Below are 17,773 nucleotides of genomic sequence, written 5' to 3' on the forward strand. Positions count from 1 at the left end.
CCTGTGCTCCGCAACAGGAGAGGCCACAGCAGTGAGAGGCCCGCGTACCGCAAAAAAAAAAAAAAAAAAAAAAAAAAAACTTTTCAAGATCATATACCCAAAATAGCAAAGGAATTTGAGAAAAGGATAAATTACAATACATGAGAAAAGATGAGGGAAATACCTGGAGGAAAAGATCCAGGAGTGAGAAGGAGAAGCAGCCAGAGAGCCGTGCAGGAAGAGGTACAAGTAATGTGTTTTCAAGAGGAGACAAGGAGAGGGGCAGACATGTGGGTAGTGACTCAAGACATGAAACATCAAGGGAAAAAAGGGCATTTAAAGGAGATTCTGAGGAAGTCTTACTGGATCCTGTGTAATAGAGCACACAGGCCCTCTCATAAAAGCCTTTAGTATAAGTCTACACTACTCTGCGAGGATTTTACACATGAATTTTTGAGAGATTTTTCCAAGTGCAATGAAGTGCTGAGATCAGCTTTCAGGAATGATGAAGCAGCTCAAGAGGGTCCAGGTTCACGTGGGAAGGGCCTAGCCAGTGCCGGGTAAATCATGCGAGCTCAAGAATATCAGACCTCAAAACAGTATAATTACATCTTCAAATCTTAGCTGGTACAAATGGTAATTCTGGCTTAACTGATCGTGAAAAAGTGGTTTAGGATGAGAACTTTTTAATACAGAGTGATGCAAATTAAAGGTACTGGACTTGTATCAGAAATCCTGGATTTTAACCCCAGGTCTGCCACGGGTGGAACCCCATAGAGGTCACCTAGTCTCAGTGAGTCTTGGTTTCTTCCATTGTAAAGCACTGCCAAACTTACAGGGATGTGTTAAAGGTCACGCAGACAAGCTACAGGAAAGCACTTTGCAAGCTCGGCACCATTTGCCTAATATAAGGTCTGCAACACTGCCACTATTATTAAAATCAATGGTTCTCTACCCCAGGGGACATTTGTCAATGCCTGGAGACGTTTTCATTGTCACACCTGGGGTTTGCCACTTGCACTTAGTGGTAGAGTATCTGCATTTTCATAAAAACTGAGTCTTCATTCTAAGCTCAAATACTAATTATATGTAAATTCAGGACAATGCTCAAAAATTTCCATCCATTTGTATATTCAGCATTTTAGTGCAATGTCCTACTATTTAGTGAAAAATAGTTTTAGGCCATTCATATCTTTGAATTACCCAGTAGCTTGTAAAATTGCAAATTAAAATTTGTAAAACACTTTGAAGACTATTTCTCTGAAGTCACACCGTACTTATAATGCAAAATTAACCTTAACCTATGAAAATTCTAAAGATAATCTAATCAAGTAATGTATTTCGAACTATGCTTTGATGCTCCAGATCAATTTACATATTCCTTGATATCATCTTTAAAAAAATTTTTAATGCATTTTATTACTAATTATATTCTTAAAAGATAAAAAGAAAAAACAAAACTACTTCAGAGTCTTCTCTGTATGCCATTTTAAAAGGTACCAGTGTCGGGCTTCCCTGGTGGCACAGTGGTTAAGAATCTGTCTGCCAATGCAGAGTTCAAGCCCCGGTCCGGGAAGATCCCACATGCCGTGGAGCAACTAAGCCCGTTTGCCACAACTACTGAGCCCGACTGCCACAACTACTGAAGCCTGCGCGCCTAGAGCCTGTGCTCTGCAACAAGAGAAGCCACCCAATGAGAAGCCCGCGCACCACAACGAAAAGTAGCCCTCGCTCACCGCAACTAGAGAAAAGCCCCTGCACAGCAACAAAGACCCAAAGCAGCCAAAAATAAATATAAATAAATTTTTTTTTAAAAAGTACCAATGTCATTAAAGGCCAAAGGAAACTAATTTTTACAGTCCCTGTTTAAAATTCTACAAAGCCTTTAAAGCGTATCTGTCATCATAATCCCCAGCCACTGGCAGTATTGCACAAGCACATTTTTTATACCTAATATTGTAGAGCCATATTTAAGTAGAATATTAAAAGAAACTTTAAAAAATAAAAGCTTATTAAAATCTTAAATATTTCATTCATTGAGTAGTTTCTTTGTATTTAGAGAATAAAAACAGACACGAATCTGCTAAACCTCACCACTAAGCCGTGTTCCACATGCCTAAAAATGACACAATAAGAAATTTCATTTTTATATCTTTTAAGCTTTCTAGTTGATTCAAAGCATACATGAGCTCAAAGAAAAAGCCTTCAAGTTAGTTCGTGAGGGAGAGTAGTTATAGTCTAGCACACAGAAGGAGAATGTCCTTGACCTCATCTTTGGACATTATTTTTGGATTTTTCCTAAGCTGTTAACATAAATTATTCCTAAATTTGCTGCCTCATTAAGATTTAACAGAATTATCCCAACAATTTGCTACCTAACTTTTCTTCAAAGCTGAATACAGTCATTTTTCTTGCTTGTTTACACAAAGGAAAAAACTTGAAAATTTAATGATACAGCAATAAGTAGAGTAAAAATTTTAAAAACATCTTAAAATAGGAGAATTTTCTGTATTTTAACCTACATGATGATATCAAGTATTTTCACAACTACATTTCCCAGAAAGGAACAGAATGCACAAATCATTTTTTGTCTTTTCATAAGACCAATAATTTTCACATTATAAAATGATGAAATACAGAATTAAATGTAGAAAATGCCTTTTAAAACCCCTAAAGAGCATCATATTTTTCCATTAGTATAAAACAATTATCTTACCAAAAAAATTAATACATTCCTAATTTCAATCAGCTTCTGATTGTTCCCTTGCATTTTTCAGTGTTGACTTACCTTAAATTATTACCTCTCATAAGAAAGCATATAAAACCAACATATGAGCAAATCCACCCAGAACTACTAATTAAGCAATTCTAGCCAGTTAAGAAATATTTAGGATTTATTTTAATGCCATTAAATTTCTCATCCTTTTATTTTTAAACTGTGTAATTGCAGGTAGTGGAGAAACACATACTTTCACATACATGCAATTAGGATATTTTTATGCAGTCATTCTAATTCATCTTCCAATTCTATTTCTTAAAAATATGAAAATCATGATTTTCCAAAACTAAAGCATTCCAAATGTCTAATAACGTGTTTAAAAATCAAAGACCCTTATAAGTCTGAATACTTTTTTCTTTAAAACTAGATGCCAACAAGTAGAGGCCAAAAGTAGAGCAGCTCATTGTCAATGTGCTAGCTTCCAAAAGCTTGTTTGCAGGTCACTTAATTGGAACTTGGAATACAGTCTCCCATTGAAATAATGTTATAAATGCTGCTCCTTTTCCCAGGCCTTCCCACAAAAGCCCATAAGTAGTTTCAACAGAAAATTAACATTAGATATTTTCAAACAAACAAACAAAAAAGGTGCTCATATGAAAGATATAAAAAGTATCTCCTAATCTCGTCCTATCCCTAGTCCTCCTCCCCATATTTGTATTAAGCTTTCTCTTACCCACAAATAAGTCTCTTGAGAGGGAAATATTAAATTCTTTGGTTTCCAGGTTACTTGAAGCTTGTGTGCCCCACTATTACAAGTCACCCTACCTCCTGGAAAACAAACTGCCATTGAACCTATGTTATAAAACCAGCATTTGTAACACTGTATTTATTATTTATAAATGTTCTGGTTGGAATTTGGTATGCCAGAAACACACCTTCCACCCTGAAATGACAGTATTTTGTGTGTGTGCGCCTATTCTTGCCAAACTCCGTTCTAGGTACTGGGAACGACCTGAAAAACTTTGTGAGGAAGATTAACAAGTGTCAAATTGCAAGGATGACAAATGACAAAAGGAAAGCCATGAACGTGTTGTGTTTTGTTGTTGTTGTTGTTTGGGGGGGGGGGTTGACCTAGTCAGGGTGGTCATGGGTGGGAGAGGTTTGAGCTGAGATTTTGGCATTAACAAAATCAAAAGGAGAGGAAAGGAAACTCCCAGCCAGAGAAGGCTTTCCGGAGGGCAGAGGGAAACTGGCAAGTTCAAGCAAGGCCAGAGGGGCTCAAGCAGAAGGAACGAGGGCTGAGGTGGAAAAGGCCAAGCCATGTAGAACCTTCTAGAATATGGTAAAGCCTTTGTCTTCATCCTAACAATGGGAAAATACTGAAGTGTATAAGCATGTAGGTGATGTGTCCAGATTTGGATTTAGAAAATAATCATTATCACCTCCATTTTACAACTGAAGACACCGAAACTACAGCAATTAAGTAACCTGACCTACATCCACAGTGGAGTTTGTAATCCAGCTGGTATCCGAACAAGGTCTGTCAGGTTCCGAAGCCTGTACTCTCCTCACTTTCTACAGAACCTCCAAGAAGTTGAGAAGCAGAAACAAAGGCTACAGGGTGAAACAAAGCAGCTTGCAGGGTGAAAACTAAGGGTTGCAAAGAGTTCTCTCATCCCCTCCTCTCATCTTTGCAGCCTGAATCCTGAACTAAGTAGCAGAAGAAAAGAATCTCTCCACCCTCTTTCCCCTTGGTCCCCTTCCCTGCCAGCCCTATCCCAGCACATCACCCCACCAGTCTTCACTGGAGGAGGAGGGAAGCCGGCACAGGGTTGGAAGGGGCTGGGGCAGGCTCAGAGGGGTTGCAGAGCTGCTGCTCTGACCAGCAGGGCCAAGAACAGAAGCAGGCAGGGAGCAAGAGGAAAGGAAGGACCTAAGCAAAGCAACTTAGAGAAGGGCTCACCCAACTTCTACACTTACAGACGCTGGGTGAAACAATCTCTAAGCAAGAAATCAAAAGAAGGAACCTGGCGTCTCTTCCAATCAGAAATCATGTGCCCTTGGGGACGTCACGTGGCCTGTTTCACAGGCAGTTTCCTCAGGACCTGGCCTCTGTCTGACTGCTTGCTTAAATAGCACCACCTGTGGCTTCCTGCTCTCTTCTCATCCCCATAGGTACACGTGATCCTAAATCTCAGAGAAAACCTGTCCAAAAAACTCGCAAGTATTTTAATATATAATTTCTGATTGCATTAAACACTGCATCAGCTAAACACTTTTAAGGGCTATTTTACTGTTAACCTGCCACTATGTACCAGTAAAACCAAAGTCTGATTCTTTACTGTATCAAATTCTAAAATCCTGTATTTCTAGGTAATACCATTTCTCTTTTTATGTGTTTTTCTCCCCAACTAAACTGTATCTCACAGACTAGGTATTTCCTAGAGTGTCCTAAAAGGATTTATTTTTTTCTTTGATATTTATTTCTTTGACTTCGATTTCATTTGCTTTGATCTTTAAAAATTCACTAGCATTGTGTAGAAACATTCTAGTTAAATAAAAGGAAAAGCAACCTGAAAATATGCCCAGTTAAGAGATCAGAGCCCACAATCAAACAGAAATTCAGATCCAGCTCTTAAGATATATGAAATTGGGCCAATATAAAAAACAGTCAGTCATCCGAATGAGGTGTTCTTTCCTAAGGCATTTAAATTCCTAACTCACTGCTCTAGAGGTCTTAGATACTGAAGTTTTCTCTCTTAGTCACATATAAGGGTTTCTTAGTGTGGGCCAGTTGGCTGGTCCCATTTCCTATTACTGATGCCACATTAATTTTTCAGACTTTTAATAGATTTCTACCAAGTTTGTCATGCACTATTAAGTTGGTACAACAATGAATAATTTTTAAAGAAACTGCGTTGCAATAATCATTACCATGAACTGGACTAAGCAGCAGGAAATCCCAGTTTACTTTCCCCACAGAGATTTTGGAATCTTTTTTTACCAGCTCTCTGCTTCTGAAAGATTCCTCCACTATGATGAACAAACACTTAGAAAGGACCTTGACATGCTACCTGGCAACACTTTTTCAAGCGGCTTTTGCAAAATTATTGTTTAAATATGATTATTTAAATAGTGTTTTTTTAAATTATTGTTTACACATATTCTATATTCCCTGTGTGGCCCAGCTAAAAATGCCACCAAAGACTCTTAAAAGCTGAGAGCAAATAGACTTATGAGCATTTAGTGTACCTTAAATATAATTTAGAATAAACTTAGTAAAAATAATTTTAAAAAAAATAGCACCTCTTTGTTGGTGATCGGAATGGATAGGAAATAGTTGGGTTGATAATCTTTTTGCTTTTTTTTCCTCTTCTTTATTTTATCTTTATTGTTCCATTCATTTTCTTTACTTCTCTCCAAATTTATCTTAGGTACATCAGTGACTAGAGAAGAAAAGTCAAACAACACGTCTAATGCATTTAAACAAAGATAATATAATCAGAAAAAAAACAAGCACTATACAAGTAGCAATCATTCTTAACTGTCATTTTCAAATCTAAAATAGGAATTGGCAAACTCTTCTGCAACAGACCTCATAATAAATATTTTAGGCTTTGCAGATCATACGGTCTTAGTCAAAACTACCCAAGTCTGCTATAGACAAAACACAGATGAATGGGTACAACTGTTTTCTAATAAAAATTTATTTACAAAGCAGATAGATTTGGCCCATGGGCCATGGGTTCACTAACCTCTGATCTAAAGCATAACTAACAACCATCCTCTTCCCCTTGCCACAATTTTCATGATGCTAGGAAAAATCACTTTTTCATCCATCCTGTATAGGTATATTTGTAACTTTTACAACAAAACCACTTGCAGCAGTGCCATTCAAAGTCTGGTTCATGGCCAGTGTCACACTACAAACCATTTGTTCCAGAAACTGAGAGAATGCTTTATAAACTTTCAGAGCAATTAGGCAAAGTAATTTTGTCTGTCAAATTTTGGCTTCTATTTTATAGATCTTTTTCTTTAACACCTTTTTGCTAATAATTCATGTTTTATTATATTTTACAAAAGTATCAGTCAGCAACATGTAAGAAATTAAAGAAAAAAAAATGGTCCTTGACCATAGATAACTTGAGAAACACTTAGCATGCTTTTCAAGGTCATCTTCAAAAGACATTTCCAACACCCAACAACTCTTATTATGAAGCTATACCCCCAGAAGTAATTTCCAAATCAGCGTGAAATGCCATTGTCTCTTTTACAAATTCTATCAGGGGCTTCCCTACCCATGCAAAACTACCATTAATTTATTTTTCAGGTGTGCCTTCTTGAACAGCAGCTTACTGTTCAAAATACAGTACCTCATAGAGACTTTGAAAAATTCAAATATAATTGTATATTCTGAGGTATGATTTTGGAAAGAGGGAGAGAGGGAGGAAGTACCTTGCCTTACATTCAGTCCTATGAAGTTGGTTTCATCTTTGGGATCAACTCTAACAGACCATAGTGACCAAGAGCACAAGGCCCACGTGCATCTAACTAAACTCCTTATTTTACATATGATGAAAGAGAAGAGAAGAAAAACTTTTTAAAGCAGCTCAATGTCACAGAGTCAAGCCTGGTATCAAGATCTTTTAAAGGTCTCCTTCTAGTGTACTTTCTACTGGAGCAAACTGCTTCCCTCTCGCAGTTCTAGATAAGTACTTACTACTACACACAAAACCAAAGAGCGGAAGGAATTGTCCTTATTCTGTTGTTCTTTGAAATATTAATAGTAAACAATTTTCAAATGAATGCTGCAAATAATACTTTAATGCTAACTTCTAAGAAAAATAGTAGAAAACGTTTAAAATTTAAAAATTAAGAGTTTGTGGGAATAGACATGCTTTCTTTCTAGGACTAACATATCTGTGAGCCCTAGAAAAAGACTTAAGACAGGGGTAAATTAAGAGCAAGTTGATCTGGGTAATAAGTCTGACTGTATCATTATGAGTTAAGGCAAAATTACCCAGTCTGTTTGTGCAACCATTTCTCTACTACATTTCTCAACAATATGCATAATGACTAACATGGTTAAAATGATATATCTTCACAGAGAACACATATTTGAAATATCAATTATTAGCTTCTTTTGTACCTGTGAGCTTGTCAGAACTTTTAAAAAGTTCGTAGCGTTCTCTGTATTACGAGCATTATCCGAATTGCTTCATAAGATGCCACTGGGTTTTATTTCCCATGCAGGTTTTTTCATATGGAAAATCAAATCAATACACTGAGCTGCTTGTAATTTCAGATATATAAGAAATAGTCCTACCACTGATTGTAGTAACATGAATTAAATGTACTAATTTTAAACAAAAGCCACAAAATATGCTAATGAAGTACCACATATTTTAAATCCATTTCTAAAATACATTCTTAACCCACCTCCATCTGCTGTTAGTAAACTGGCACTCTGGAAAAGGAAACCATTTTTAACATAATCTGGGCTGGAAGCCTGGCTCCACACACTAGCTGTGTGACCTTAGATAAGTCACATAAATTCTCCTGACCTAAGTTTCCTCCTCTCTAATGTGAGGATAATAATAATAGCTACCTCAGGGCTTCCCTGGTGGCACAGTGGTTGAGAGTCCGCCTGCCAATGAGGGGGGCGCGGGTTCGTGCCCCGGTCCGGGAAGATCCCACATGCCGCGGAGAGGCTGGGCCCGTGAGCCATGGCCCCTGAGCCTGCACGTCCGGAGCCTGTGCTCCGCAATGGGAGAGGCCACAACAGTGAGAGGCCCGCGTAAGGTAAAAAAAAAAAAAAAAAAAAAAGTAATAATAATAATAATAATAATAGCTACCTCATAAGAACATTTAAACTTTGACTTAGGGACTTTCCCTGGTGGTCCAGTGGTTAAGACTCCGTGCTTCTACTGTGGGGGTATCTGACAGTTATCAGCCTATGACTTTGAGTAAAAGTAATCTACAAAAGGAAAAGGGGGAGTGGAAATGGCTGCTGGGAAGACAACCAGCAATGCAGCAGAGGCAGCACTGGATAATGAAAGGGCACTGACCCAAAGACTAGTCTGCCAACAAGCATCTTTCCATCAATTCACTTCATTTCTTTATCTGAGAACTTAAAAATCTGGCCAATCCATGGAGAAATAGCTAATTCTAGGTTTGGGGGATAAAATGTACAAGAGAAGGCTAGAAATTCAAAGACTCCTGGGATCATGTCAGAAGGTCTCTAGAGCCAGTTTGAAAGTTCCCCCACAGGCCAAAGATGAGACAATTTGAACATCAAATGACCATAACAGTAAACTTCTACACAACTTGATTTCTTCAATGATAAACATGCACGCGTGCACGCACACACACACGCACACACACACAAATGAAAACAAAAGGAGGAGATCTAGAGATCTCCTAGAAAAGAGACTGAAGAGATGTATCAAATATAATGCATAGACTTTGGTTCCTAAATCAAACCAGCTTTTAAAAAATTACAATACAGGGACTTCCCTGGTGGTGCAGTGGTTAAGAATCCGCCTGCCAATGCAGGGGACATGGGTTCAAGCCCTGGTCTGGGAAGATCCCACATGACGTGGAGCAACTATGCCCATTCACCATAACTACTGAGCCTGCGTGCCACAACTACTGAGCCCGCACACCTAGAGCCTGTGCTCCGCAACAAGAGAAGCCACCACAATGAGGAGCCCGAACATCAAAACGAAGAGTAGCCCCCACTCGCTGCAACTAGACCGTGCACAGCAACGAAGACCCAATGAAGCCAAAAATAAATAAATAATTGCAATACAATCAGAGAAATATGAATATGACAGGGTATTTGATGACATTAGGAATGACCATTATTTTTCTCATGTAGTAAGGACATTTCAAGGATGCTTACTATTATACGCTTAATAAGATTCCTCATCTTTTAAGGATATACATTATTTACAGAAAAAAGGACCTCTCTGCGATTTACCTCAAAATAATCCAGTGAAGAAGAGGTAATGAATACATGAGGCACATTATACTATTCCACTTTTGAATATGCTTAAAAGTTTCTATAATCAATTTTTTTTTTTTTCAGTACGCGGGCCTCTCACTGTTGTGGCCTCTCCCGTTGCGGAGCACAGGCTCCAGACGCGCAGGCTCAGCAGCCATGGCTCACGGGCCCAGCCACTCCGCGGCACGCAGCATCCTCCCGGACCAGGGCACGAACCCGTGTCTCCTGCATCGGCAGGCGGACTCCCAACCACTGCGCCACCAGGGAAGCCCTCAATTTTTTTTTTTTAAACCCAGGAGCATGGGGGGAACAACAGCTGCATAATCTAGTAACTAGGGGTCTCTTCTGGTTCTAGTTTTCTGTGATTTGGAATAAAGGTACCAACTGTTACTACCTGTACTAATTAGGACATTTTATGGTGAAATTAAACAAAGAATGGTGTCCAAACTAATAATCCAGCTGATTTTATAACCTTTAGTTTATCTCAAAATTAACATAGTAGAAATAGAATCCTAAGCCTATAGTCTCGTTTTTCTTTTTTGAAACTGTAAGTATCAATCCACTAGTGGGTTATGAAATCACCTTAGAAGATTAAAAAAAAAAGCACTTTTTAATAACTAGAATGGAATGGATTGGAATGGAAAGAAAAGGAAAGCAAAGCAAAGGACAGAATGGTAAACAGTACACTGCTTATGATATATGTATTACTTCGTGAAATTTCAGTTTTTTACATATATATGTATATTGGGTGGCAATGTAAGATCTATTTCTTACTTTGAACATAAGACATACTTTTGCTGTATTTTACTCAATATAACAGTACTAAGAGGAACAGACTTAATAAAACAGTATTTAAAAGACCACTGGAGTGTTCACTATTTTGTTTTATACCTTACCTGTTTAAAACTAAAGTGTCCTCCTGTCTGTAGCTACTCATTTTTGCCATTTCAAATGTTTCATAAGTCCATTTTGCAGATATCCAGAGAAGGAAAATCCTAATCTCTGAAGGTAATAGTTATAATGTGAAATAGGTCTAATAATTCTGGTATCGTGAGGATGACACAGAGTAAAGCCCCCAATTCAGAATGCAACCTCTTGGTAAAAATAAAGAAGTACAGGGTTTTTCTAAATTCCCTTAGTTTCCTCTTATCAATAACTATTAAACTTCCCTCTGAACTGGATTATCTACATTTTTCTTTTGTTAGGCATCACAGACAGGGTTAAGTTTAAAATTATCTGATGTGAGCTGGGCAAAAAAGGGGGAAAGAATTCTGTGAATATTAACTGTTATAGTACAGTTTAATATACCATTATAAGTAGTTTGTCTGTCTTTCTATTTCAGTGAGTCCTGATGATTTATGGTCAACTTGCTAGACACCTGTTTGCATATCTTCTTTGCCTTTCATTTGCACGTTTATTTGTATGGTTTATTTGCAGGTTTATTTGTATGGTTTTCATTTGCAGATTTACTTGTATGGTTTATTTGCAGGTTTATTTGTATGGTTTTCATTTGCAGGTTTATTTGTATGACCAGACTATAAAATCCCTCTTTTCCTTACTGAACTTCATTTTATTTCTAGCTTTTAAATCATAATCTAAGTTCTAAAATACAATTTACTATTATACTTTTTATTTAGTTCATATGAAAATACAATGAGCAAAGTTTTCAAGTAATATCAAGTTTACAATAAAAACATTATAAAGATCAATGACCATAGAAGCAAAATGTAGAAAGCTTTTGGCAATATGCCCTGGATCTTTCACTGGATTATTTAGAGTAACTTTACTGTTTAGCAAAAAAAAAAAAAAAAAAAGTATCAGTTGTAGTAGAGCCTGTAAACACATCCCATACATTTATTACATTTGTTAATTTTCATAATGATTTCAGTAGCCATTTTAATGTGCTCTAATGAATCTGATCTTGTTGACAAAGGCTGTAACTCTCTCATCCATGAGTTGGCTTTTTTTACCTAAAGCACCACATATGCCATTTTATGTAAATTAACTAATTTTCCTAAAGTTTGTTTAATTCCCTCAAAAAACTACAAGGGAATGAATTATGGGAGAAATTAATGTAATGAGGTTAGTCCATCTGTCATTGCTGGTTGATTGTTTTCATACTTGCTGTTAGCCAAAAGGCTGAGAATGAATTCGATTTTGCTTTTATATTCTTTTCCTTTTTTCTTGTTACTTAAGCAGTCAAAATCTTTGAAGTAACCATTCTTAAAACTTCTTAAGTATACAACTTAGAATATTACCTTCTATATTTCATAGAATTACTCTGAATAATCTTTGGCAAATTACTAAAACTTTACAAAAAAATAATTTACCCCTCTCATTCATTGTGAGGATTAAGTAAATAAATAACAAAGCATTTACTGATGTGCTAGAAGCACTCAATGATATTATTATAAAATACTGCTCTCAAAGGGCACATTTTTTAATATTTAATTCAACAAATATATTTGGGCAAAAATTTTTGGTAAGATTAAATTAATAAAAATTTACGGAGGCAAGTTCATGCCACACACTGCTGTAAGGACAGCATTAACAAATTGAATCTTCCCAACAACCTTATGAGATAACTACCATTATTAAACCAATTTTAGAGATAATGAAAGTAAGCCCAGACACTTATTCAAAGTACACAATAGAAAAGTGTAGGAGTAAATTTTGTCCCTTGACAGTCTGACTCCACGGCCCTCACTTTTAACCACCTAACTTTAACACTATTAGTGATATATTAGTGGATAGTATCCAAAAAAAAAATGAGTTTCTCTAGTTCTCTGTTTACTGAATTGACGAAGCTTACATCTTTAAAAGCAAGTTTCTAACCACAACTAAAAATTTTAATTATATTTTTTCATGAAAAGAATCAAGAGCATTCAGGGACTTCCCTGGTGACACAGTGGTTAAGAACCGCCTGCCAATGCAGGGGACACGGGTTCGAGCCCTGGTCCAGGAAGATCTCACATGCTGCAGAGCAACTAAGCCTGTGTACCACAACTACTGAGCCTGCGCTCTAGAGCCCACGAGCCACAACTACTGAGCCCGAGTGCCACAACTACTGAAGCCCGTGCACCTAGAGCCCATGCTCTGCAACAAGAGAAGCCACCACAATGAGAAGCCCGCGCACCACAGCCAAGAGTAGCCCCCGCTCGCCACAACTAGAGAAAGCCCGCGTGCAGCAACAAAGACCCAATGCAGCCAAAAATGAATAAATAAAAATAAATTTACAAAAAAAAAAAGAATCGGGCTTCCCTGGTGGCACAGTGGTTGAGAGTCCGCCTGCAGATGCAAGGGACACAGGTTCATGCCCCGGTCCGGGAGGATCCCACATGCCGCGGAGAGGCTAGGCCCGTGAGCCATGGCCGCTGAGCCTGTGCGTCCGGAGCCTGCGCTCCGCAAGGGGAGAGGCCACAACAGTGAGAGGCCCGCGTAACGCAAAAACAAAAACAAACAACAAAAAGAATCAAGAGCATTTATAAAATTTGAAGATTAGAAAAAGGAAAAAAGAAATTGCTCAGAAACCTCCCATCTTAACACAACCACTGTGAATTTTGGTGACAAAGCACCTAAAGTATTTACACAATTGTAAACAAACAGCACATATATTTTCCCCCTACTTTTTCACTTTGCATTTTATATAGGAAATGTTCACTATTACATAGTTTTCAGAAATATTTTCATAATATATAATTCCATACTATGTAGTCTAAAGGCACTAGTATAGCTTATTCAACCACACTCTAATGGACACTTGGGTTTTCCCCAATATTTTTACTATTTAAAAACACTGTGACACACATATTTATAAATAAAACTTCTTCCCACAAGACTATGTCCTTATAGTAGGAATTCCATGAGTGACTCTACCCCATGTATGAACATTGCTCAAGATCCCAACAAACTCCATTCTAAAAGGACTATAACAGTACATTGTCAGAAGCCATGTAGATATAACATTAAAATCACTGAGTATTATTTTTAAGAGATATTGCCAATCTGATAAGTTACAATTGTATTTTGACGTGCATCCTTTGATACTTATGAAGTTGAATAATTTTCCATATATTTGTTTACTGAGTTTTATCTTTTATACCCTTTGCCAGATACCAATTATTTTTTATTATTTGGGACAAATATTTGCCTTAAGTCCTTTCACAATAAAATTTGAAATATGCATTACAGGCTTCCCCAATAAATTACAGAAAGGTACAGGATATAATTTATCCTTTTTTTAAAATTGACTCAGGACAATCACTTGCTATACCAAGTACTGAGATTCAATCTTTATTTGATACACATTTTTCTGTTACAAAATTTTTTTCCAGGTAAAGGGAGGTTTCAATTGATACTTTAAAATACTTAAGGGCTTCCCTGGTGGCGCAGTGGTTGAGAGTCCGCCTGCCGATGCAGGGGACACGGGTTTGTGCCCCGGTCCGGGAAGATCCCACATGCCGCGGAGCGGCTGGGCCCGTGAGCCATGGCTGCTGAGCCTGCGCGTCCGGAGCCTGTGCTCCACAACGGGAGAGGCCACAGCAGTGTGAGGCCCGCGTACCGCAAAAAAAATAAATAAATAAAATAAAATAAAATACTTAAGATTCAAAGTATTTTTTAATATACTACTTAATAGTATTAGCTAATGAATAAGGAATAAAATGATAATTTCCCATATCTCTAAAATCTTCAATAATTATGTTAGACCTAGAATTCTGTGAGGTAAAATAAGGATTACAGTAATTTCAATGAGGAGAACTGAATGCCACATTTAGGAAAGACATGTGACTAAAAAAAAAAAAAAAAAATCACTGAAGTACTCTGTTTTGAACCTTGATTTAAGTGTGGCTTCATAGTTAAGGGCTGTGATTACCTTAAGAGAGTAGAGTTAATTAAACTAAAGCTCTCCACAAATTTTTACACTCTGTGGGAAGCATACTAAGTTATTCCTATCAGCAGTAGAATGAAAGACTCTCCATTGCACGCTCCCACTCAACTTTCAGAGGCAGGATTCACAGCAACCTCAAACCTCTGGATGGTTTACTGGGTTTCTAACCAATTGACCAACGACCCTTCCGCTTGTAAAGAGAACAGACCCATCCAGGTCCAGGTCAGCAACTCACTAATGCTGGATTCTCTCCCAGAAAACATTCAACCTATAGGGCCAAAGCTGTGGCTCAGGTTGTACTGCTTCCTCAACATTTCTGAAAGATTTTCTTTTTACATACATTTGTATATTTTATTTCATATATATATTTATTTATTTTACTTACCTTTATTTATATTTTTATGTATTTATTTATATTCCAATACATATCATTTTGGCCAGTAAACATCTGTTAGATGAATGGGCACTGCTGAATTAGCAGTAGGTCCAGAATAACTGAGGTGGTTATAAACCATGGAATGTTGTGGCCCATTGTTTTCTGAAGTAGCTCATAAACTACAGAATGATCTGGCCCCAAATTCTGTGAGACACGCCTTAATATTATCTGTGATAGTTGTATCAATAGACTACCAACAGACAATTATTAATTAACAACCCAAACTCAAAAACATGACAAGTACTTAAGGTGAAGTAATTATTAAGAAAAAAATATATGTATCACTAAATTTACTATTCATTGCTTCTAAACACATATTTATTTAATAAAGTACTTACTTCCACAATCATCTATAATATCGATAGTAGCAAACGGCAAATCTACCAGAGAATCCACTGTGTTGGCTTCAAATTCTTCCGACATTTCCCTTTTACTTGACACATTTTCACACTCATTGGAATTTATTTCTCCTTTAACATCACAAAAAGAAAAGTATATTATTTTATTTATTTTAACTCATATCCTAAGCTAAAATAACTCAACTAACTGAACTCAATATAAATTAACATCTGTTAAGAAATGCTAAAACCGGTATTCAAATATATTGTATAGCTATTTATATAAATATATATACCATATTCTCCATTTTTATAAATGCATTTTTATGTTAAACAGCTTTAATAATTTTCTGAAGCACAGTACTCAACTTAGGGTTAAATGAAGTTGAGTTAATCAACAAGCCTCAAGATCCTTTATAGCTGCATTTTCTTAATTCTAAAACTACAGTTTTTCACATACCTTTTGAAAACAAGCCAACAAGGTTTTGGCAGTCTTTTCCATGTTTATTTTTTAACAATATCACTTATCTGTTCTCATCTGTACAAGCTCTGACTTTTACTTTTTTCTTCATAAAGACTTTTAAATTTTTTTCTCTCCATTATTATATTAACATTGGAAATTCAAACATTAAAAATACATAGCTCTAAATATGCTTTTCTAGAAATTCAGTGGTTAAAAAGCAAAAAGATCTTACAGTTTCCCGACAGCTCTCCCATGGATACATATTAATATTAGAGCCGCATTTCACATTTGGTCCTTGTTTTGTTTTGTTTTTATGGGTGGAACAATCATATGCATTGGGAGGAGGTTAAGGGAAAGAGGGTGTCTGTTCAAATTGATAGAGTCAATTGCTAAATTTATCAGTAGGTGGTCTCCCCAGTACTATTATTCTCCATGCTTTTATTGACAGACACAAATGTTGTTTGAACTAGAATTGAACAAAATCCTGGGATACTTATCTAATTTCTACTCTATATATTGAGTAAAGATTAATTTACCACTAACAATATTAAAGAAGTCATTTATTCCATTCTGCTGTAATCCTCTATTTTCATATATCAGGCCTTAAAAAAACACACTTCATTAAGAATATGGCTTCAATATACAAGATAATAAATATCCTGATAGGTCATAGCTAACATAAACCAAAAAAAACTAAATTTTTATTGCAATTTGGGTAATCTCTAACATTACTTACACACACACACCCCTATTTTCTAGATAAAAGCAAAAAATGACAATAAAACCTTTTTGTTGTTGCTTTTTGTATATCAGCTAATCATGTTCAATACCAAAACCAAAATAATTAATAGTACATTCTTAATAATGCTATTTATTTATATTACAGTTCAAACCTTATTGAGTATGAGTGCCAGGAACGCAGGTGTTCAGCAAATGTTAGTTTACTCTAAATCGAATCAAACTCACAACTATTTGAAATATGTGAGAACAAGTAAATGTTTCCTTTCTATGCTTACACTTGCATTGAAAAATACAAATGCAGCTTATATTTAAACAAAAGTTTTAATAGATCAACACATAACTTTATATTTTGGGGCACATGCAGCTATGCAGAAAATATCATCACTGACCATGTAGCTTACACTTAAAAGCTAGCAACAAAGAGTATTTGTGCAGTTACAAGTGCACAAAGCTGAATGAAAATCTGGACAAAATGAAATAAACCCAACTTTTGTTTTTCTATTTTAATCTAAGAACTTAGTAATAAATTCTAAGGATCTAATGTACAGCATAGTGACTAGAGTTAACAATACTGTACTGTATACTTGAAATTTGCTAAGAGAGTAGATCTTAAGCATTTTCACCAAAAAGAAAAAAGTGAAATGTGGATGTGCTAATTAACTTGACTGTGCCAATCATCTCACAATGTGTACTTATATCAAATCATCACGCTGTACACTTTAAATATATACAGTCTTATTTGCCAATTGTACCTCAATAAAGCTGGGGAGGGGAGAAATTAGTGATATTAAATTGGCCCATTTAACAGTGACATCTCAATACTAGCTCCAAAGTGCCACTTGGAAATATACTGGATTCTTGGCAATATGTGGAATGGGGAAGGAAGGCTGAATTCTATGCTCACATTCTGAAGGCAAGATGAAGAATTAAATAACATGATGAATTAAATTTAGTCATTTTTTTAAATGAAAAATGTTGAAACAATTTAATGTTTACTTTATCTTAACCAATTAATCAACAACAATTAGAGAACAAGTGCTATGTGGATCTCTCTGGCTATACCAAAAGGACAATCGAGCAGTGACAATGGTGATAATAGTGGTGTTTGGGTAACATGCAAGGCAAGCTGGCTACTATAAAAGAAAGGGTTGGGGACTAGAAATCAGGAGACAGGGACTTCCCTGGTGGTCTACTGGTTAAGGT

At 36.4% G+C, this 17,773-nt stretch overlaps 1 protein-coding gene across 4 annotated transcripts in view; it reads right to left on the reverse strand.

The window, feature by feature from the left end:
• The window catches only part of AKAP7 (A-kinase anchoring protein 7), a 131,542-nt gene that overhangs the window by 108,796 nt on the left and 4,973 nt on the right, over positions 1-17,773 (reverse strand). For all 4 annotated transcript variants that reach the window (XM_060114807.1, XM_060114806.1, XM_060114804.1 and 1 more), the window contains exons 2-3: positions 15,367-15,498; positions 6,005-6,144 (exon numbers count right to left, since the gene is read on the reverse strand). In XM_060114807.1, the coding sequence (XP_059970790.1) occupies positions 6,005-6,144; positions 15,367-15,498 (272 nt within the window). The remainder of the gene's footprint in view (positions 1-6,004; positions 6,145-15,366; positions 15,499-17,773) is intronic.

This window comes from Mesoplodon densirostris, chromosome 12, assembly GCF_025265405.1.
Source record: "Mesoplodon densirostris isolate mMesDen1 chromosome 12, mMesDen1 primary haplotype, whole genome shotgun sequence".
Lineage (NCBI taxonomy): Eukaryota > Metazoa > Chordata > Mammalia > Artiodactyla > Ziphiidae > Mesoplodon > Mesoplodon densirostris.